Source organism: Erinaceus europaeus, chromosome 6, assembly GCF_950295315.1.
Source record: "Erinaceus europaeus chromosome 6, mEriEur2.1, whole genome shotgun sequence".
NCBI lineage: Eukaryota > Metazoa > Chordata > Mammalia > Eulipotyphla > Erinaceidae > Erinaceus > Erinaceus europaeus.
Window position 1 is genome coordinate 6,114,012 of NC_080167.1, and position 23,337 is coordinate 6,137,348.

General features: G+C 45.2%; 1 protein-coding gene across 2 annotated transcripts; it reads left to right on the forward strand.

Moving 5' to 3' along the window:
• Positions 1–764: 764 nt before the first annotated feature.
• On the forward strand, positions 765–22,441 carry COQ5 (coenzyme Q5, methyltransferase). 2 transcript variants are annotated; one of them, XM_007525274.3, is made up of 7 exons: positions 765–990; positions 3,106–3,255; positions 8,532–8,756; positions 14,927–15,033; positions 20,460–20,548; positions 21,468–21,579; positions 21,658–22,441. In XM_007525274.3, exons 1-7 carry the CDS (start codon positions 789–791, stop codon positions 21,757–21,759), a joined length of 987 nt encoding a protein of 328 aa, XP_007525336.1. In that variant the 5' UTR covers positions 765–788; the 3' UTR covers positions 21,760–22,441. The 2 variants fall into 2 exon arrangements, with proteins under 2 accessions (XP_007525336.1, XP_007525337.1); XM_007525275.3 differs by lacking the exon at positions 8,532–8,756.
• Positions 22,442–23,337: the final 896 nt, after the last annotated feature.

Sequence of the window (23,337 nt, forward strand, 5' to 3'; positions counted from 1 at the left end):
AATTATTTTTAACACGTTTTTTCTTTTTTAAAATTTTTATTTATTTATTTATTTACTTACTTACTTATATTAGATAGAGACAAATTGAGAAGGGAGGGGGCGGTAGAGAGGGAGACAGGCACCCGCAGCTCTTCTTCACCACTTGTGAAGTTTTCCCCCTGCAAGTGGGGACCAGGGGCTTGAACCCAGGGCCTTGAGCACTGTAAGATGTGCACTTAGCCAAGTGTGCCACAGCCTGGCCCCAGTGAATAAATTATTTAAAAATAAATAAATAAACAGAAATCACAGACAAGGCCAGTGAGTGGTGACTGTTCCTCCCAAGATTCTGATTTTCTGATTTCTGAGAACAGAGAAGGGCTTTCACACACTGAAAGACTAAAAGATGGAAGGAGTCAGGCGCTAGCGCAGCGGGTTAAGCGCAGGTGGCACAAAGCGGAAGGACCATCATAAGGATCCCGGTTCGAGCCCCCGGCTCCCCACCTGGGGGGTGTGTGTGTGTGTGAGGGGGCCGTTTCACAGGCAGTGAAGCGGGTCTGCAGGTGTCTGTCTTTCTCTCCTCCTCTTTCTATTTCTCTCTGTCCCATCCAACAACGATGACAACAATAATAACTACAACAATAAAGGCAACAAAAGAAGACATAAATATTTTTGGAAAATACCGAAAGACCCCGCGGGTCCCAGAGACCCTGGTTCCAGACGCGTTTGGCTAATTTGGTCTCCGGCCGGCCACCGTCCGCCGCCCAGCGCTGCGTCGTGACGTCATTCGGCGGCTGTCAGCCTATCCCAAGATGGCGGCCCCCAGGAGCTGCGCTCTCTGCCGCTATTGGGGTCGTTGCTGGTCGCCGACGCCGCGCTGCTGCACGGTCCCTGGACTTCGTTTCTCCTGGCGGGAGAACCCACTGGGTGTGCGGTTCATGTCCCAAGAGCAGCGGACAAAGGAAACGCACTTCGGGTTCGAGACCGTATCGGAGGAGGAGAAAGGAGGCAAAGGTGGAAGGGGCCACGGTTTGGATGGATGGGTCTGACGTCTGCGATCTCGCTTCTTCTGCACGATCCAAGGGCCGAAATGTGGGGTTAGCGTCCTGTGGACACCAGTGGCAGAGCGTAGACAGTCCCGACCGCCAACCAGCCCCCCTGTCCTGACCCCACAGCGCCTCTTTCTATTTATTTATTTATTTATTTATTTATTTATTTATTTTTCCTCCAGGGTGATTGCTGGGCTGGGTGCCTGCACCATGAATCCACCGCTCCTGGAGGCCATTCCCCCCCCCCTTTTTGTTGCCCTTGTTGTTGTAGCCTCGTTGTGGTTATTATTATTGCCATTGTTGATGTTGTTCGTTGTTGGATAGGACAGAGAGAAATGGAGAGAGGAGGGGAAGACAGAGAGGGGGAGAGAAAGACAGACACCTGCAGACCTGCTTCACTGCCTGTGCAGCGACTCCCCTGCAGGTGGGGAGCCGGGGTTCGAACCGGGATCCTTACGCCGGTCCTTGTGCTCTGTGCCACCTGCGCTTAACCCGCTGCGCTACAGCCCGACTCCCCGAGCCTCGTCTTTTTACATGCAGAAATTATCCGTGAGAGTTTCTGTTGGGCCTGGCGCAGTGCAGACTCTATTTCTGTCTCTATTCAGCTTCCCGGTAGTGAGGATTGTTGTCACCAAGTCAAATATGAAGACATTCAGAGTTAAAGGTTAAGCAAAAATTTGCCCCATTTTAACTAAGCTAATAAGTGGTGGCAACACCACCTACTCCAGCTCGGCTCTAAATTAGCCAACGTCTTTCTATAAGGATAGGCGGCTTTTCAGAGACTGGAATAAAACTACCTTCTCTGTGCCTGCGCTTCCAAATTTGCTAAGGACAAAGAATGGTAGCCTTTCCCTTAGAGTCTGGCACTTCGTAATTGCTCAATAAACACTAGGTATTGTGTAGCAGATTCTTTTGTGCCCAGCAAAATGCCATACGCACGGGAAATAAAAAGAACTGGTTTTTTGTTAAAATATTATTTATTTATTCATTCCCTTTTTGTTGCCCTTGTTGTTTTATCGTTGTAATTACTGTTGTTGTTGTTATTGATGTTGTTGTTGGATAGGACAGAGAGAAATGGAGAGAGGAGAGAAAGACACCTTCAGACCTGCTTCACCTCCTGTGAAGCTACTCCCCTGCAGGTGGGGAGCCCCAACCTGCTCGCTCCAACCTTACTACATGGGTAGCTCAACGGTAACTTTTGAACACTGGATTTAAGTTTACATTTATTTCACTGGGCTAAATCTCCAGAAAGCTAATAAAACAGTGGGTCGTATCTTTATCATCAGTGCTTAGCGCACACAAATAAAAATTTACCAAACATAACTGGAACAGTGTTTGCTGCCATCTTATGATTTATTTTAGGGTGTGAGCACGTTCTCTGAGCCTTGACAGATGGCCATCCTACTTTTTAAAATTTTGATCAGCTTTTAACATGTTATCCTTTCAGTGTCATAAGTTGCCTCCAGATATCATATATACAATTCATTGGCTAGAGAGCCAGTATCATGGTTATGCAAAACACTTTGATGCTGGAGTACAAACCCAGGGTTTCATCCATGATAAGGTACTTGCTCGACCAAGTGAGCAATCTTTTGGCCCTTTGTGAAATCATTTGGCCTTTTTTAAAAAAGGTAACACTGAGAGTCGGGCGGTAGCGCAGCGGGTTAAGTGCATGTGGCGCCAAGCAAGAGGACCAGAATAAGGATCCTGGTTCAAGTCCGGGGCTCCCACCTGCCGGGGAGTCGCTTCACAGGCGGTGAAGCAGGTCTGCAGGTGTCTATCTTTCTCTCCCCCTCTGTCTTTCCCTCCTCTCTCCATTTCTCTCTGTTCTGTCCAACAATGACAACATCATCATCAACAACAACAATAATAACTACAACAATAAAACAACAAGGGCAACAAAAGGAATATATAAATAAATAAATATTTTTCAAAAAAAGGTAATGTTAAGGTATAGATTTGGGCATGGGGCATTATAGCTCAGTTTCACTTTGCAAATGCAAGGAAACTTAGGCACTTAGCACTTTTTCCAAGTTAAACTTGCTCACTGCACAATTGTGTTGTGTTTCTGTCTTATCAGTCTATCAGGTGTTTGAAAGTGTGGCCAAGAAGTATGATGTGATGAACGACATGATGAGTCTTGGGATCCATCGTATCTGGAAGGATTTGCTTCTGTGGAAGATGCACCCGTTTCCTGGAACCCAGCTGCTCGATGTTGCCGGAGGCACAGGTAATATAATGAATGTCCAGTGTCCTCCTGTGCCACTGAGCACCTCTTACAGAAATGTGTGTCTCTTGTTGGAATGAGCTAGTTCACCTACCATTTGGCTGACGATGGTAACTGAAAGAAAAAAAAAAGCAGTACATTCCCAGGCAGCACAGGTGCTGGGTGGCACTGGTCTCTGAAGCATGAGGTCCTGAATTTGAATGCCAGCATCACATGTGGCAGAGTGATACTCTGGTTTTCTTGTTCTCATTAATAAATAAAATGTCTGCGGTCTGGGAGGTGGTGCAGTGATAAGGCTTTGGACTCTCAAGCATGAGGTCCTGGGCGATGATCCCCAGAAGCACATGTGATGTCTGGTTCTTTCTCTCTCTTCCTATCTTTCTCATTAAAAATAAATAAAATATTTAAAAGAAAAAATAAAATAAAATCCTGGTTCAAGCCTCTGGCTCCCCACCTGCAGGGGAGTCACTTCATAGGCAGTGAAACAGGCCTGCAGATATCTATCTTTCCCCCTCTCTGTCTTCCCCTCCTCCCTCCATTTCTCTCTGTCCTATCCAACAATGACGTCAGTAATAACAACAATAACAACTACAACAATAAAACAAGGGCAACAAAAAGGGAACATGAATAAATAAATATTTAAAAAATTATTTGGGGGGAGATAGCATAAGTATGCAAACGACTTCCAAGTCTGAGGCTCTGAAGTCTCAGGTTGAGTCCCCATGACCAACCACTATAAGCCAGAGCTAAGCAATGCTCTGGTCAGTCTCTATCTTTCTCTCATTAAAATAAATAAAGAATAATACTTAAACAATCAAGTAATTCAAAAGACAATCAGTACTTTCCTAAGAAAAAAATTTTTTTTTTTCCTTTTTAACAAAATATTGGTCACCTTTGGGCCTGTAGTTTTTCTGGCATCCTGGATCACAATATCTCATCATCAGAGGGACAGACTCATCTCTAACTTACCCTCTTTGAAGGAGGCCCTTTTTGTTTTTTTCCTCCAGGGTTATTACTGGGCTCGGTGCCTGCACCATGAATCCACCGCTCCTGGAGGCCATCCCCCCCCCTTTTGTTGCTCTTGTTGTTGTAGCCTCGTTGTGGTTATTATTATCGCCATTGTTGATGTTGTTCCTTGTTGGCTAGGACAGAGAGAAATGGAGAGAGGAGGGGAAGACAGAGAGGGGGAGAGAAAGACAGACACCTCCAGACCTGCTTCACCGCCTGTGCAGCGACTCCCCTGCAGGTGGGGAGCCCGGGGCTTGAACCTGGATCCTTACGCTGGTCCTTGCACTTTGCACCACATGCGCTTAACCCACTGTGCCACCACCCAACCCCCAAGGGAGGCCTTTTATCATAATACACAAACTTCTTGCAGCCTTTTCTGCTTGTCTGATGTGATCTCACATCATATAACAAAGACTCTCTTCTTTAAGCATGGTCTTTGTAACTTGGCACACATAGGCACTTGGGGAGAAAAATGGCTAAGGTTTTCTTTTTAATATTTTATTTATTTTTTTATTAATGAAAGAAAGAACCAGACATTACTCTGGTATATGTGCTGCCGGGGATTGAACTCAGGACCTCATGCTTGAGAGTCCAGCGCCTTATCCACTGTGCCACCTCCCAGACCACAAAAAGACATACATACATACATATATATATATATAAATAATTTATTTTGCCTTTTGTTGCCCTTGTTTTTTATTATTGTAGTTATTATTATTGTTGTTACTGATGTCATCATTGTTAGATAGGACAGAGAGAAATGGAGAGAGGAGGGGAAGACAGAAAGGGGGAGAGAAAGACAGACACCTGCAGACCTGCTTCACCGCCTGTGAAGTGACTCCCCTGCAGGTGGGGAGCCGGGGGCTCGAACCAGGATCCTTACACCGGTCCTTGCACTTCACGCCACATGTGCTTAACCCACTGCGCTACCGCCCAACTCCCTAAATTTTTTTTATTATCTTTATTTATCGGATAGAAACAGCCGGAGTCAAGAGGTAAGGGGGAGATAGAAAAGGAGAGAGATGAAGAGACACCTGCAGCCCTGCTTCACCACTCACAAAGCTTTCTGCCTGCCACTGGGTACAGGGGGCTTGAACCCAGGTCCTTGTGCACTGTAACATTTAACACTATAACCAGGTGTGCCACAACCTGGGCCTGATATATACTTATATTTTTTTATCAGAGCACTGCTCAGCTCTGGCTTATGGTCGACATGGGGATTGAACCTGGGACCTTTGGTGCCCGAGACATAAAAGGCTTTTTATATAACCATTGTGCTATCTCTCCAGTCCATGTCATGGGTTTCTAAAATGCATATTGGTGATGTCTTTACATGGTTAATGTGATGTCAGTTTACATAAGAGTAGTGTGTAATACAATATAAAATGTGACAGTCTACTCCCAGTAGATTAGCTTATACAGTATAGTGGATTAATTTCCATGTTTGAAGCATGTTTATGTGTGGGTTTGTTGATGTGGTCCTTTTCCTAAATGAAAGCTCAGTGGGCAGTAAGACACCACCTCAGTGAAGGGCTACTTAGCAGGATTTATCAAAATTTAGAATGCATATAATCGGGGCCAGGTGGTGGCGCACCTGGTTACATGCACACACTACAGCGCACAAGGACCCGGGTTCAAGCCCCTGGTCCCCACCTGCAGGGGGAAAGCTTCACAAGTGGTGGGCAGGGTTGCAGGTGTCTCTCTGTCTCTCTCCATCCACTATCTCCCCTTCCCCTCAATTCTCTCTGTCTCTATCCAATAATAAATAAATAAATAAAGTTTAGAAGAAAAGATTTTTAAAAAAGAATGCATATAATCTGGGATCCAACAATTCTAATTCTAAGAATCAGTCTAAAAATAAAAGGCCAGGGAGGTAGATAGATATATGATGGGTAGATGTATGGTTATGCAACAGACTCTCATGCCTGAGGCTCCAAAGTCCCAGGTTCAAGCCCCCACACCACCATAAGCAAGAGCTGAACAGTGCTCTGGTTAATATATATAATGTAGATATATTAAATATATATTAAAAAATAAAAGGCCAGGAGTAATCCAGGAGGTGGCGCATTGGATAAAGCACTAGACTTCCAAGCATGAGGTCATATATGGCAGAACATGTGCCAGCGTGATGCCTGATTCTTTCTGTCTGCCTTCCTATCTTTCTCATTAATAAATAAACAAAATCTTTAAAAATAATAATAATAAATAGAAGGCCAGCAATATATCTCACTTGGCTAGGACACTGCATTGCCTATGTGCTACCCAGACTCAAGTCTAGCCCATAGCACATTGAAGGAAGCTTCAGGGCTGTGGTGTTTTTGTTTGCTTTGTTTTATTTTGCCACCAGTGTTATCACTGGGGCTCAGTGCTGACACTATACAAATCCCTGCTACCAGTGAGCAATTTGTCATATATAATGTATTTTATTGGATAGGACAGATATGAGAGGGGAGGGGGAAGGGAGGTAGTGAGAGAGAGAGAGAGAGAGAGAGACCTACAGACCTGCTTCACTGCTCATGAAGTGTCCTCCCCTACAGGTGGGGAGCAGGGGCTTGAATCCAGGTGTTTGCACACAGTAGCATGTGCACTTAATCAGGTGGGCCACTGCCTGGCCCCCAAGGTACTGTGGTTTCTTTCTCTGCCCACCCCTCCACCTTCCTGTCTTATAAAGAAAGAAAGAGGAAAAAGAAGAAAGAGAAAACCAAAACAGCAACAAGAATTTACATGAGGAGCCTCACTGCATCATTTATGGTAACACTAAAAAAAGAGAAGGGGGCAGGAAATTAGCATTATTGGTGTAACAGCAGATTTCCATGCCTGAGGCACCTGGGACTCCAGACTCAACCCCAGGTGCCGCTTTATGCTAGAGCTGAGCTGGGTTCTGGCCTGGTTTGCCCCCCTCCCCAGCAATACTTTTTTTTTTTTTTTTTTAAACCAGAGCACTGTTCAGCTCTGGCTTATGGTGGTGCGGGGGATTGAACCTGGGACTTTGGAGCCTCAGGCATGAGAGTCTGATGGATAACCATTATGCTATCTACCCTCCTCACCAGCAATACTTTAAAAAAAAATTTTTTTTTTTTTTTTAATAATAATACTGGCTTACCCAGTGAAACATACGGTGTCCATGCCCAGGGACCCGGGTTTGAGCCCAGCCACTACCTGGGAGTGTGGAATGGGGCTGCAGAGTCTCTGCTCGATCTGCCTCTCATTCTCATTCTGCCTCTCATCCTCCATATGAAAAGAAAATGACAAGTAAACAGGCTTCGAGGAGCAGTGGAGTCATGCAGGCACCAAGCCCCAGGGATAGCCCTAGTTTCAGAAAAGAAAGAGGAGGGAAGAAGGAAGGAGAGAGGAGAGAGAAAGCACCGGAAGCCAGCGGGCGGGCCGACGACTGGTTTAAAATTCGCTGCGGCGGCCTGGGAGGCGGCCCCCAGCAGCGCATGTGCCAGAGTGATGTCTGGTTCTTCCTCATGAATAAATAATTCTTTAAAAAATACTTATTTATCTATTCCCTTTTGTTGCCCTTGTTGTTTTATTGTTGTAGTTGTTATTGTTGTTGATGTCATCGTTGTTGGATAGGACAGAGAGAAATGGAGAGAGGAGGGGAAGACAGAGACGGGGAGAGAAAGACAGACACCTGCAGACCTGCTTCACTGCCTGTGAAGCGACTCCCCTGCAGGCGGGGAGCCGGGGGCTCGAACCGGGATCTTTACGCCGGTCCCTGCGCTTTGCGCCACGTGTGCTCAACCCACTGCGCTACTGCCCTACTCCCGAATAAATCCATCCTCTCTTACACTGGTCACTGAGTGCCTACTAGGTCACTAGCAAAATGCTTTGGGCTCCAAATACAGTGGTCTTTCACTCTCATCACAAATATCCCTGGAACAAGCCCTTAATTATGCTGATTGGTTCAGTAATTAATTAACTAATTAATTTCTTTAAATAAATTTAAATAATAAATAATTCTTTTTTTAAAAAAAAGGCGTGGTCCCAGAGGTGGTGCAGTGGGCAAAGCACTAGAGTCTCAAGCATGAGGTCCTGAGTTCAATCTCCGGCAGCACATGTACCAGAGTGATAGCTGTTTCTTTCTCTCCGCCTATCTTCCTCATTAGTAAATAAATAAAATCTTTTTTAAAAAAATGCTTTGAAAAGTCACTATTGAGATAAGTTTTCATACACTGTGAATTGGCCGCCTTTACTGCTCCGTTACGATTCCGGGAAGACTGTAGCTTCACTTGTTTTGCCTCTTGCCTCCTGTTGGCCTCCCACAGGCGACATTGCATTCCGGTTCCTTAATCATGTTCAGGCACAGCATCGGGAAAAGCAGAAAAGGCACTTAAGGACCCAACAACATTTATCCTGGGAAGAAATTGCCAAAAAATACCAGGATGAAGAAGCGGACCCTTTGGGTGGTTGCCGCGTCGTGGTTTGTGACATCAACAAGGAGATGCTGAAGATGGGCAAACAGAAAGCCTGCGCGCAGGGGTACAAGACAGGTAAGCGCGGGGCACGCTCACGCAGGAAGTGTTGACAAGTTTCTAAAACAAGGTGGCGGGGCCGCGAAGTGGCTCGACCAGCAGCCGTCTGTGCATCACGCCCTGGGTTCTAGCCCCATCACTGCATAAGATGACAAGAGCAGTGCTCAGGGTGATCTCTCTCCACAACAGAAACACGTGAATAAAATAAGATGGACTGTAGAATCAGCTGACATGCACAGCAACTGCATGTCTCTAGGAATCCGCCACAATCTCAAAACGGACACAGTGCCCTAGCTTAGAGATGTAAATGTGAAGGGGTCAGGCCGTGGCACAGCTGGCGACGTGCACACATTAAAGTGTGCAAGGAACTATGTTCAAGCCCCTGCAGCCCCTACAGGGAGAAAGCTTCACAAATGGTGAAGCAAAGCTGCAGGCACCTCCACCTCCTCCTTCCCTCTCAATTTCTGCCTCTATCCAATAATATATATATATATATAATTCTTATAATATATATATATATATATAATTCTTATAATATATATATATATATATAATTTTAAGGGAATCGGGCAGTAGCGCAATGGGTTAAGCGCAGGTGGCACCAAGCACAAGGACCGGTGTAAGGATCCCCATTTGAGCCCCCGGCTCCCCACCTGCAGGGGAGTCGATTCACAGGTGGTGAAGCAGGTCTGCAGGTGTCTGTCTTTCCCTCCCCCCTCTGTCTTCCCTTCCTTTCTCCATTTCTTTTTTTTTTTTTTATGAACTCTGAAACATTTTTACTTTTAGTTCCTTGTAATAGCTATTCACTTTCTGCTATGCTATATTAACTAGAAAACAAGTTGAAATGAGATTTTTGGCTTTAGAATAATTTATGAATAATTTACTATATTTACCAAATTCTTTTATTTTTTATTTTTTATTTATAAAAAGGAAACATTGACTAAACCATAGGATAAGAAGGGTACAACTCCACACAATTCCCACCACCAGATCTCTGTATCCCACCCCCTCCCCTGATAGCTTTCCTATTCTTTATTCCTCTGGGAGTATGGACCCAAGGTCATTGTGGGATGCAGACGGTGGAAGGTCTGGCTCCTGTCATTGCTTCCCCGCTGAACATGGGCATTGACAGGTGGATCCATACTCCCAGCCTGTCTCTCTCTTTCCCTAGTGGGGCAGGGCTCTGGGGAAGCGGAGCTCCAGGACACATTGGTGGGGTTGTCTGTCCAGGGTCTCTATTTCTTTCTGTCCTACGACGACGACATCAATAACAACAACAATAATAACTTAAAACAATAAAACGAGGGCAACAAAAAGGGAATAAATAAAATAAAAATTAAAAAAAGATTTTAAATGTAAATCTGATATTTGGCGCTCCACTTTTTAATTTTGTTTTACTTATTTATTGGCTAGAAACAGAGATAGTGAGGCAGGAAGGAGACAGCAAGGGAGAGAAAGCAATAGCTGCAGCTCTGCTTCACCACTGGGGAAGCTTTCCCCCTGCCGGTGGGTGCACTTGTTTTAATATTTAAAATTTTGGCAGCTGGGGAGATTTCACAGTGGCAAAAGTCTTGGGCTTGAAAGTATGATGTCCTGGGTTTGATTCCCAAAATCTCATGTGCCCGAGTGATGCTGTGGTCCACTCTCCTCTCACTTTTATGTCAATAAATAGGTAAAATCTTTTTTTTTTCTTTTTTAATTTTTTTTTTTTTTTAATGAGAGGTAGAGAGAGAGAGACACCAAAGCTGCTCAGCACTGACTTATGGTGGTGCTGGGGATTGAACCTCGGACTTCAGAGCCACAGGCATGAGAGTCTTTTTGCATAACCATTATACTGTCTCCGTAGCACAATAGATAAAATCTTAAAAAGAAGTTAAACTTTTTTTTTGATAGGACAGAGAGAAATGTAGAAGGGGAGGAAGACAGAATGGGAGACAGAGAGAAACAGAGACACCTGCACACTTGCTTCACCACTTGCGGAGTGTACCCCCTGTAAGTGGGGAGTGGGGACTCAAACCTGGGTCCTTGTGCATGATTATGTGTGCACCTAACGAGGTGTGCCACCGCCTGGCCCTCAAGAGATAAAATGTTGTATTTTGTTACCCATCTATATGTTCTACCAGAGCACTATTCAGCACTATTCACCACTATGGTGGTGTTGGAGATTAAACCTGGAACCCCAGAGCCTCAGGTATGAAAGTCTTTGCAGAATCATTACGCTATCTCTCCAGCCAATGAAAGTGTTTAACAAACATATAAATATTTTTGTCCCCTGATTTTTGCAAGGGAAAGTGATGAAGCAGGTAGCAGCTGCAGTTTGGTTTTATCCAACTTCTCCCAGCCACGCACTGCCCTCTTCCCACGCCGCTCCTGGGAGAGGCAGTGACACACAACAAAGTCCCTCAGGTCATTACCATTGCTCTCCGCCTTCCCCCACGAGGAGAGGAGTGCCTGGCTATTTTAGCTCAAATCTGCCCTCTTCTCCTCCCACTCCCAGAAGGAGCTGCTGAACCACAGTCTGCTTAGCCCCCAAGATGAAGAGCCCTTTTGTTAGCCGTCCACACTGATCAGAAGGCAGGCAGTCGTTGGTGTTCTTAGACAAAGGCACTATGTCTCCTTACTCCTACTGGAAAATGTGTTTCCTCCCTGGGTGCTCAGCCTGGAAGAACGGAGAACAAAGATAGGAATGCTAGGTAACGCTGCGCTTCTAGAATCATCTCTCCCATGGCATAGCTTTGCCTTCAAGCTTTCCTCTTTACTCTGACAAACCCACCTGCACAGGAATTATTAAGTGCTATAAGTAGAGTTTTATTTTCTTTCTTACTGGTGTTATCAATCTCCAATAATAATGCCTTGGAGGTGGGGCGCTGGGCTGTGGTGCAGCGGGTTAAGCGCAGGTGGTGCAAAGCACAATAACCAGTATAAGGATCCCGGTTCGAGCCCCCGGCTCCCCACCTGCAGGGGAGTCGCTTCACAGGCGGTGAAGCAGGTCTGCAGGTGTCTGTCTTTCTCTCCCCCTCTCTGTCTTCCCCTCCTCTCTCCATCTCTCTCTGTCCTATCCAACAACGACAGCAATGACAATAATAATAACAACAGCAACGATAAACAAGGGCAATAAAAGGGGAAGAAAATAATGCCTTTGGGGGTGGGGAAACATGCAAAAAAAAGGTTGAAACTAAATCCTAGAAATCCTCTAGTAAAAGTTTAAATGAAATGCATTCCTTCTTCTGTTCTTTTTTTTCAGAGCGCTACTCAGCTCTGGCTTATGGTGGTGTGGGGGATTGAGCCTGGGACCTGGGAGCCTCAGACATGAGAGTCTCTTTGCATAACCATTAATACCCCTACCCTCCCAGCCCCCCACCCTGCCCAATAACATGTATTTCTATGTGCCACTTTTATGTCTGATTTGCAAAGCTGGGGATGAAATTCAGAGTTCATGCTTCTAAATTCAGTGCTCTAGCCACTGTGCCATGTCTGGGCAGTTGTCCTTTTGGTGTGTTTTATTTGTTTGTTGCTTTTGGTTTTTGAGAGAGAGCGAGCGAGAGCCAGAGACAGAGTGAGCACAGTGTATCGCTTAGTGTAATGTGATGGAGCTGGGCTTGAACCTGAACAGAGCACATGGCGAAGCAGCACATTATTCCAAGTGAACCATCTTGCCAGCCCTTAGTGTATTTTCTGTGTTCTCTTAATCCCTTCCTTTTTTATATATAAAATTTGAGAACATCGTGTATATATAATTCAGTATCCTGCTTTAATTCAACATGGTATCATGAGACTTTTCCACACCATTAAAGTTCCTTAAAATACTTTTTTATATTCCCCCATATGGATGTCTCATGATTTACATACCAATAACCAAATGATCTTTCACTTTACTTGAATTTTAAAAAAATATTTATTTATTCCCTTTTGTTGCCCTTGTTTTCTTGTTGTAGTTATTGTTGTTGTTGATGATGTCGTCGTTGTTGGATAGGACAGAGAAAAATGGAGAGAGGAGGGGAAGACAGAGAGGGGGAGAGAAAGACACCTGCAGACCTGCTTCACCGCCTGTGAAGCGACTCCCCTGCAGGTGGGGAGCCGGGAGCTGGAACTGGGATCCTTATGCCGGTCCTTGTGCTTTGCGCCACCTGCGCTTAACCCGCTGCGCTACCGCCCAACTCCCACTTTACTTGAATTTTTTCACTTTTAGCACATTTTGACACCCTTATTTTTGTTTTTGTTTTTACCAGAGCACTGCTCAGTTCTGGCTTATGGTGGTGCGGTGGGATTGAACCTGGGACTTTGGAGCCTCAGGCATGAGAGTCTCTTTGCATAACCATTATGCTATCTACCCCTCCCTGAGACCTGTATTTGTAAATTATTTCTTCTGACTTTATAACCTTGGTCAGCTGTTAACTGTTTTAAGGCACTAGATTTCAATGACCTTAACCTACAAAATGAGTACAATAGTGATCCCCTGCTAGCAGGAGGTACCATATAGCATATGCCATAGCTAGTAAAATCAGAGTCTGGAGTGAAAATACCTTACTTCTCATGCATCCTTGTCGTTAGGCAAGCTGTTTTGGCCTTTCTGATGATCAACTGTGCCCACCTGAAAGATAAAGATGGTAGTAACAGCTGTCCTGTGGAGCTGGTATGAGGATGTGACAAGGAAGTGTACGTATAGTGGCAGCATAGGCCCAACCACTAAGGGCTCAGAAGCAGTATCGATGATGATGATGCCCTCAGCGTTCTAAGAACACAGTAGCTGGGTCAGAGGGTATGCTTGGCCTTGAGGTAAATACTGCTCTTTGGCTTTGAGAAGTCATCCTCCTCTACAGAGCCTTCTTCTTCTTTTCCCTTTATACTGCCCTAGGCAATAGACCAAATAGGCATAGGTCTCTCACACATGCCAGGGCAGTCTCCCTGGCCCAGTTTTTACATTCTGTATCTCTTTTTTAATATTAATTTATTTATTCCCTTTTGCTGCCCTTGTTTTATTGTTGTAGTTGTTGCTGTTATTGATGTTGTTGCTGTTGGGTAGGACAGAGAGAAATGGAAAGAGGAGGGGAAGACAGAGAGGGGGAGAGAAAGACAGACACCTGCAGACCTGCTTCACCTCAGAAGTGGCACAGTTGCTAAAACATACAGCTCTCAAACATGGAGTCCCAAGTTCATTCCCCAGCGTCACATGTGCCAGAGTGATACTCCAGTTCTCTTCCCCCACTTTCTCATAAATATATCTATAAAAACTGCATCGGGGGGTGGGCAGTAGCACAGCGGGTAAGCGCACATGGCGCAAAGTGCAAGGACCGGTGTAAGGATCCCGGTTCGAGCCCCCGGCTCCCCACCTGCAGGGGAGTCGCTTCACAGGCGGTGAAGCAGGTCTGCAAGTGTCTGTCTTTCTTTCCCCCTCTCTGTCTTCCCCCTCCTCTCTCCATTTCTCTCTGTCATATCCAACAACAACAGTAATAACAACAATGGCAACAAAAATAGGAAAAATAGCCTCCGGAAGCAGTGGATTCGTAGTGCAGGCACCGAGCCCCAGCAATAAACCTGGAAGCAAAATAAACTGCCTTGGGATAAGCATAACTAAGAAAGCATCAGGCTGTATTCTAAGAGCCTGGCCTACTGGATTTCTGCTACTTGATGGAGGATAGCGACTTCAAGTCCTGAGGAAGAGAGGACACCGGAGATACGGCCAGCAATCTAATGGAGGGTGGGTGTGCTTCTGCTACCGTGCGTGTGGAGTATTTGGCTAACACCGAACAGCTCTCCGATTCTGACAGAACCACTCAATAGTTACTCAGTGAAATTCCACCACAAGTTTCGTTTCGTTATTTATTTATTTATTTTTGCCTCCAGGGTTATCGCTGGGGCTTGGTGCCTGCACTACAAATCCACTGCTCCTGGAGGCCATTTTTTTTCCATTTTTGACGCCCTTGTTGAAGTGTTTGTTTCTGACCAGAATACTGCTTGCCTGTGGAGCCAGAGGTCTAGCGTGGGACCTGTACACTAACCACGTACCGTCTCTCCTCCAGCACCCACAGTTCCAAAAGACTGCCTCCCCTGCAGAAACCAACCCCAAGTGAAGTTTCCAGCCGACTACAAATTCAGGGGCTCCCTACAACCCTTCTTTCACGTGTGAGTGTGCTGGGTGTGGCAGAGTCAGCTACCCACCCTGAGACAGACCTGCTTTGCTCTTTCAGGAATTGCTTGGGTGTTGGGAGATGCTGAAGAACTCCCCTTTGATGACGACAAGTTTGACATCTATACAATTGCCTTTGGGATCCGGAATGTCACACACATTGATCAGGTATGAATGGCTATCTCCTCAGCTTGTGGGAGCCTCTGGAGTCTCCTGCAGCAATTCCATAATGAGCAAGGAAAGTGGAGTCCTCTATCTTGGGGGTCAGGCGGTAGTGCAACGGGTTCATTGCACATGGTGCGAAGCGTAAGGACTGGCATAAGGATCCTGGTTCAAGCCCCTAGCTCCCCACCTGCAGGGGTGTTGCTTCACAGGCAGTGAAGCAAGTTTGCGGGTGACTATCTCTCTCTCTCCCCCTTTCAGACTTCCCCTCCTCTCTCAATTTCTCTGTCCTGTCCAACAGCAACAATAATAATAACCACAACAACAAGGGAAACAAAAGGGGACAAAATGGCCTCCAGGAGCAGTGGATTCATGATGCAGGCACTGAGCCCCAGCAAAAACCCTGGAGGAAAAAAAAAAACCAAAAAGTGGAGTCCTCTCTAGAGCATTTCTTGAATAGCATGACTATTTTAGACTAAAGGATTTCAAGCCATTAAGTTGTTCATTATGCTGATTGCAAGGCGGAAAAAGACACACAACACTGCAGAGCGGATTCCCATGGAAGCCTCTGTTGCTTGCATTCTTGTTTACCTCTTAGAGACAGTCTTGTATTGTGTTTCAACTATATCCTCTCATTTGTAAAAAAACAACTATCTGACCCTATGAGTTTTGATAAGAACAGGGGTATTGCTGAGGCCAGCACCAAAAAAGGCACTAATATATTATTTTGTCAGGAGGCAGCAAGATTATCTTCTACTGGGAGAAGGGACTGTTCTTTTTTTTTTTTTTTTTTTTTTTGCCACCAGGGTTATTGCCAGGGCTCAGTGCCTGCACTAGGAATCCACTGCTCCTGGAGGCTATTTCCACCCGGACTCATTTTTGTTGACCCTTGTTGATGCTATTGCGTTGTGTTGTTGTTGTTGTTGAAGCGACTCCCCCTACAGGTGGGGATCCTTATGCAGGTCCTTGCACTTTAACCTGCTGCACTACTGCCGGACTCCCCCTTTTTTTGTTGTTGTTGTTGCCCTTGTTTTATCGTTGTGATTGTTATTGTTGTCATTGTTGTTGGATAGGACAGAGAGAAATTGAGAGAGGGGGAGAGAAAGATAGACACCTGCAGACTTGTTTCACTGCTTGTGAAGAGATTCCCCCCCGCAGGTGGGGAGCCGGGGCTCAAACCAGGATCTTTATGTCAGTCCTTGCGCTTTGCGCCATGTGCTCTTAAACCACTGCCCCACTGCCCAATCCCCAGAATGTTCAACTCTTTTTTTTTTTTAATATTTATTTATTTTCCCTTTTGTTGCCCTTGTTTTCATTGTTATAGTTATTGTTGTTGTTATTGATGTCGTCATTGTTGGATAGGACAGAGAGAAATGGAGAGAGGGAGGGGAGACAAGGGGAGAGGAATGTTCAATTCTTAATGTAACGTAGCACCTCTTCATTTTATTGTATTATCTTTATTTATTTATTGGGTAGAGACAGTTAGAAATTGAGTGGAAGGGAAAGACAGAGAGGGAGAGAGACAGAGAGACACCTGCAGCCCTGCTTCACCACTCGCAAAGCTTTCCTCCTGCAGGTGGGGACTGGGGGCTCGAACCTGGGTCCTTGCGCATTGCAGCATGTGCGCTCAACCAGGTGCGCCACCACCTGGCCCGCACCTCTTCATTTTACTGGAACATCCTTTCTGTAGCATTTGGAGATGATCCTAGTTTATTTCTGTGAACGGGCTCCAGTTATTTAGTCCTTCTGCTTTGAGAACAGCCTTCACAGTGCACTTTAGCTTGGTTTTTATGAGTTATCTTGCGTTTACAGCCAGTTGAATACTTACTTTAATTTAAAAATTAGATCACAGGGGCCAGGCTGTGGTGTGTGCAGCAGGGAGCAAGTTATAGTAGTGCACACGGACTCAGGTTCAAGCCCCTGGACCCCACCTGCAGGGTGAAAGTTTCCCTGCACAGTGAAGCAGTGCTGCAGGTGTCTCTCTTTCTTCCCCAATCTTCCCTTTCTCAATCCCACTGTCTATAGCCAATATTTTTTTTAATGAAAAATTGGGGGCAGGGGTAGAGAGTATAATGGTGATGCAAAGAGACTCTTCATGCCTGAGGCTCCAAAGTCCCAGGTTCTGTCCCCTGCACCACCCTAAGCTAGAGCTAAGCAGTGCTCTGGTTAAAAAAAGGAAAGAAAAATTGGAATAGATTCAAAGTTTAAAAAGCCAAATCATTGAAAGTCTTTCTCTCACCCTTGTGTCCCAAATATATGTCTCCTCTCCCTTCAGACAATCACTAATTTCCTGTGCCTCTTTCCAAAAATGACTTGTGCATGTTAAATATATACTTTTTAGTTTATTTATTTGGATAGAGAAATCAAGAGGGGCGGGGGAGATAAAAAGACATCTGCAGTATTGCTTCACCACTCATGAAACTTTCTCCTGGAGTTGGAGACTGGGGACTTGAGTCTGGACCCTTGAACACTGCAGCCTGTGTGCTCTACCAGGTGTGCCACTGTTCAGGCCTGCTTTTTAGAATTTTAAGTGAGCTGTCTCCTTAGCGCAGTAGGCAGCACGTCAGTCTCATAAAATTTTAAGTGTTTTTTTCTGTCCTAGGCCCTTAGAGTTTCCATATACATTTCACTATTTTATTTTTATTTTGCTTATGCATTTATTTATTTATTTATTTATTTTTACCAGAGCATTGCTGAGCTCTGGCTGATGGTGGTACAAGGGCTTGAACTTCAAGTATGAGAGTCTGTTTGCATAACTATTATGCTGTCTCGTTGCCTCTCTTTTTTTTTAAATTTTTTTATTTTCATATATTTATTCCCTTTTGTTGCCCTTGTTTTTTATTGTTGTAGTTATTATTGTTGTTGTTGATCATCATTGTTGAATAGGAAAGAGAAATGGAGAGAGGAGGGGAAGACAGAGAGGGGGAGAGAAAGACAGACACCTGCAGACCTGCTTCACCACCTGTAAAGCAACCCCCCCTGCAAGTGGAGAGCTGGGAGCTTGAACCAGGATCCTTATGCCGGTCCTTGCGCTTTGCGCCACATGCGCTTAACCCTCTGTGCTACTGTCCGACTCCTTTTTTGCCTCTCTTTTAATTCTCCTATACAAATAATAGCATATGAAGGGGGCCAGGTGGTAGCACAGCGGGTTAAGCACACATGGAGTGAAGCGCAAGGACCGTTAGAAGGATCTGGGTTTGAGCCCCTGGCTCCCTAGCTAAGAGAGGGGTCACTTCACAAGTGGTGAAGTAGGTCTGCAGGTGTCTTTCTCTACTCCTCTCTCAATTTGTCTCTGTCCTATCCAACAATGACATCAATAACAACAAGAATGATAAACAACAAGGGCAACAAAATGGAAAGAATACACTCTTTTTTTAAAAAAAATATTTTATTTATTTACTCCCTTTTGTTGCCCTTGTTGTTTTTTATTGTTGTAGTTATTGTTGTTGTCGTTGTTGGATAGGACAGAGAGAAATGGAGAGAGGAGGGGAAGACAGAGAGGAGGAGAGACAGACAGACACCTGCAGACCTGCTTCACCGCCTGTGAAGCGACTCCCCTGCAGGTGGGGAGCCGGGGTTCGAACCGGGATCCTTATGCCGGTCCTTGTGCTTTGCGCCACCTGCGCTTAACCCGCTGCGCTACAGCCCAACTCCCAGAATACACTCTTGGAGCAGTGGATTTGTAGTGCAGGCACTGAGCCCCAGCGATAGCCATGGAGGCAAAAAAAAAAAAAAGTATATGGGAGTCGGGCTGTAGCGCAGCGGGTTAAGCGCATGTGGTGTAAAGCACAAGGACCGGCGTAAGGATCCCTGTTCGAGCCCCCGGCTCCCCACCTGCAGAGGAGTCGCTTCACAGGCGGTGAAGTAGGTCTCCAGGTGTCTTTCTCTCCCTCTCTCTGTCTTCCCCTCCTCTCTCCATTTCTCTCTGTCCTATCCAACAACAATGCCATCAACAACAATAGTAATAACTACAACAGTAAAGCAACAAGGGCAACAAAAGAGAATAAATATTTTTTTAAGTATGAGATATTATGTTCATTGCTCCCCCCCCCACATGGGATCCTTGCGCTTTGTACTAAGTGCATTTAACCCAGTACGCGACTGCCCAGCCCCATTCTTCTCCCTCCTCCCCCTCCTCCTTTTTTAAATAAAAGAGAGGCAGAGAGTGAAAAACACCACAGTATGGAGACTCTGTCTGAGGCCCCAAAGTCCCAGGTGAATCTTTGGTACCACCATAAACTCTGCTTTAAAAGAAAAAAGAGGGAAGCAATTACAGAAGCCAGGCCTTCTTCCACCTTCTGCATCCCATAATGACCCTGGGTCCATACTCCCAGAGGGATAAAGAATAGGAAAGCTATCAGGGGAGGGGATGGGATACAGAGTTCTAGTGGTCGGAATTATGTGGGGTTGTACCCCTCTTATCCTATGGTTTAGTCAGTGTTTCCTTTTTATAAAAATTTAAATAAATAAATAAAAGCAAAAAAAAAAAAAGAAGAAGAGTAAAACCACAATACTGAAACTTCCTTCAGTGTGTGGGGCCAGGCTCAAACCTGGGTCGCACACAGCCAAGTCAGCTATTTCACTGGCCCTGCTCACTGCTTTCTTATTTTTTCCCCTTTAAACACACATTGGAGATTTTTTTATGTTAGTATGTGGGAAACACTGGATTTCCCTTTTTCTTTTTGCCTCCAGGGTTATTGCTGGGGCTCGGTGCCTGCACTACAAATCCACTGCTCCTGGAGGCTATTCTTTTTACCTTTTGTTGTTTTATCTGTGTTATGGTTATTATTATTGTTGTCACTGATGTCACTGTTGTTAGATAGGATAGAGAAATGGAGAGAGGAGAGACAGTGGTGGAAAGAAAGACAGACACCTGCAGACCTGCTTCACCGCCTGTGAAGCAACTTCCCTGCAGGTGGGAAGCTGGGGGCTCGAACCGGGATCCTTACGCCGGTCCTTGTGCTTTACACTGTGTGTGCTTAACCCACTGCGCTACCACCCGACCCCCCTGGATTTTCCTTTTTTAAAAGAGCTGCGTAGATCCCATATATGTAGCTCTTCCCTAATCTAACCAACCAGTCTCTCACTAGTGGTTAAGCTGTTGTGTTCCACTAGTGCTGCGGTGAGAAAAACACCCATGTCATTGCCACAGTAGAAACATTTGTTAGCTTCCTTAAAGTAAAATTACAGATCAAAGGGGGTGTCCTTGTGATTTCGATAAGCAATTCTAAAGGGGCTGAAGCAGTGTGAACCAGCTCAGTGTTTCAGGTAAACTCGTCATGGGCAGAATGCTTATACATTTAGGATACTGCGGGCTATCTGTGTTTGCGCATGGCTTTCACAGTGCCCACAGAAGCTGCCCTGGGCCTCAGGCAGCCCAGTGAGTTCTGCTGAGGAGTGTCTTCTCTTTTGCTGTTCCTTGTTTTCCTCAGGCACTCCAGGAAGCCTATCGGGTCCTGAAGCCAGGAGGGCGGTTTCTCTGTCTTGAGTTCAGTCGAGTGAACAATCCGCTTATATCCAGGTTGGTCTTATTGGTATCATCTAGCCGAAAGTTACCCATTCCAAAATGGGTGGAAAAGAGCCAGTGAGCTAAGCGTTCAGAGCCCCAGCGTCTGGGTCAGCCTGTTTAGAATAATACCTCAGCCAGAAGTCTCAAACAATAATCAGAGGGCCTCCAGCGGCTCACATAAGCATTTTGTTTGACTCATGGTACTTTCAGAAATTGACATAAGTATTACTATTTAAAAATCAAGAAAATCCACAAGGAAAGCAGTAGAATGCCCAGCTTCTCTTTAGAAAGCAGATAAATGACAACCCTGGGTAGGCCCATCTTCCCATAACTCAGCAGAGCCGGGTAGTACCTGCCCCCTTTCCATTTTTTTTTTTAAAGAATTTATTTATTCATGAGAAAGGAGGAGAGAAAGAACCAGCCATCACTCTGGTATATGTGCAGCCAGGGATTGAAATCGCAACCTCATGGATGAGAATCCAGTGTTTTATCCACTGCGCCACCTCCCGGACCACTCCACTTTTTAATTTTTATTTTATTACCTTTATTTATTGGGTAGAGACAGCGAGAAACCAAGAAGGGGTGATATAGAAGGAGAGAGACAGAGAGACACCTGCAGCCCTGCTTCACCACTCACAAAGCTTTCCCTCTGCGGCTGGGGACTTGAACCTGGGTCCTTGCACATTGTAACATGTGCACTCAACCAGGTGCACCACCACCTGGCCCCTCCTTTTTCCACTTATAATGTATTCTAGCTCTCTGTTACCGCATCCTCACCACTTCTTATCTCGTCCCTAGCCCACATCAGTTATTTCTGGTACATGCTGCCTAGAGGCATTTGTGTTTACTAAACCAGGCTCAGACTTTCTTGCTTCTCATCTGAGAAATTTGAGGCATACTCTAATCATAATCTTTTTGCCTTTCTGTTTAGGCTTTATGATCTATATAGCTTCCAGGTCATTCCTGTCCTGGGAGAGGTTATTGCAGGAGACTGGAAGTCCTACCAGTACCTGGTAGAGAGTATCCGACAGTTTCCACCTCAGGTACATAACTTCATAAGCTTACAACAGAGGACTTAAAGTTGAAATCCAGGTGACCCCTGATGCATCTTTGTGTTTCAGGAGGAGTTCAAAGAAATAATAGAAGATGCAGGCTTTCAGAAGGTGACTTACGAAAGCCTAACATCAGGAATCGTGGCCATTCATTCTGGCTTCAAATTGTAACTCCTTTGCAGTTCTAAAGTGGGAACCAGTCACATCCTGTCAGAAGCCTGGGACTGCAGGATAGTGAGACCAGCAGCAGAACATCTCCTTTTAGGGAGATGCGGATGCTTGTTCTGCTGTGACCAATCTCAAAGAGGGAGAAACAAATTTCTGTCATTTCAGTGCAGCTTGCCTTCTCCCAGAAATGTTTGGTCCTGGTTTTGCGTCAGTCTTGCTCATCTTTCTTGGCTGTGCGGTGCATAGTTAAGGTACATAGAGAACTAGAGCTCAGGTTTTTAAAGTATATTTGTAGGTCTTCTAGTGGTGCTGCTTTCTGAATAATGAGTTATTTGAATCGGGCAGGAGTAGACAGCATAATGGTTATGCAGAGAGACTCTCAGGCCTGAGGCTCCGAAGTCCCAGGTAATTCCCCTGGGATTAAACTCCATCTGCACCACCATAAATCAGAGCTGATCAGTTATTTGAATCTAATGATGCTTTGAACCTGAAAACTTCCAAACTGTAGCTGGGTCAACCTTACAGCCTAAGACTAAGTCTGGGGTCAAATGCCAACGTCTAAGTCAGGGGCTTACTGATCACTAGAATTACGCATAGAACCACTAAATGGGTCTGTAATTTTCTCGTTCTTTGGCTCTTCTACCTTAAAGGAGGTAAACGGAATAAACAGCTTCTGTCACTTTCACTCAGGCCTCTTCTACCAAGCCAATTTGTTTCCTCAGTACCTATCATGAGGAAAAATTCAACGAGTCCTTGTTGAAAGAAAGCAGCATACCAGCAGACTCCTACTTTCATGTCATACAGAAAGCGTCTTTGTTAGAATACATTTGTTCTTGTCATCACTGGGGTTCTTCTGCTACAAACTTCCTTCTTCAGACCAACAGCACCAAAATTTCCCCCAGTGCCATAGTACGTCCATGAGTATTTGAACCTGGGTCACACACATTGCGACAGACACTGCCCCCAGGGGAAGAACTTTAGATCCTTGATACAGTCCAGTGTTTGATATTAAAATAAAGCCATTATGAGGATGGATGTAATTTTTTTTTTTTTTCTTTTTGCCTCCAGGGTTACTGCTGGGGCTCAGTGCCTGCACTATGAATCCACTGCTCCTGAGGCTATTTTTTCCCTTTTGTTGCCCTTTATTGTTATTATTATTACTGTTATTGCTGTCATTGTTGTTCGATAGGACAGAGAAATCAAGAGATGGGAAAGACGGGGAAAGATAAGACACCTGCAGACCTGCTACTCTGCCAGTGAAGCGACCCCCCTGCAGGTGGGGAACTGGGGGCTCGAACTGGGATCCTTACATTTGTTGGTCCTTGTGCTTTGTGCCACCTGTACCTAACCCAAGTCCAATCCCTAGCATCGCACATAACAGCCACTGTGATGCTGCCGTGCTTTCATATATAATGGCATCAATAAAACTTGCTCCTTGCAGAACTGCTACAAACCTCCCATTAGGGCTAAGAGCAGTATCTACATACGAAGTGCTGGTAAAATGAAGCACAATATAACAAAATATGCTAGTAGTGAAAATCTCATTTCAAGAGAAACAAAAGCTTGGTCCAAGCATGGTCC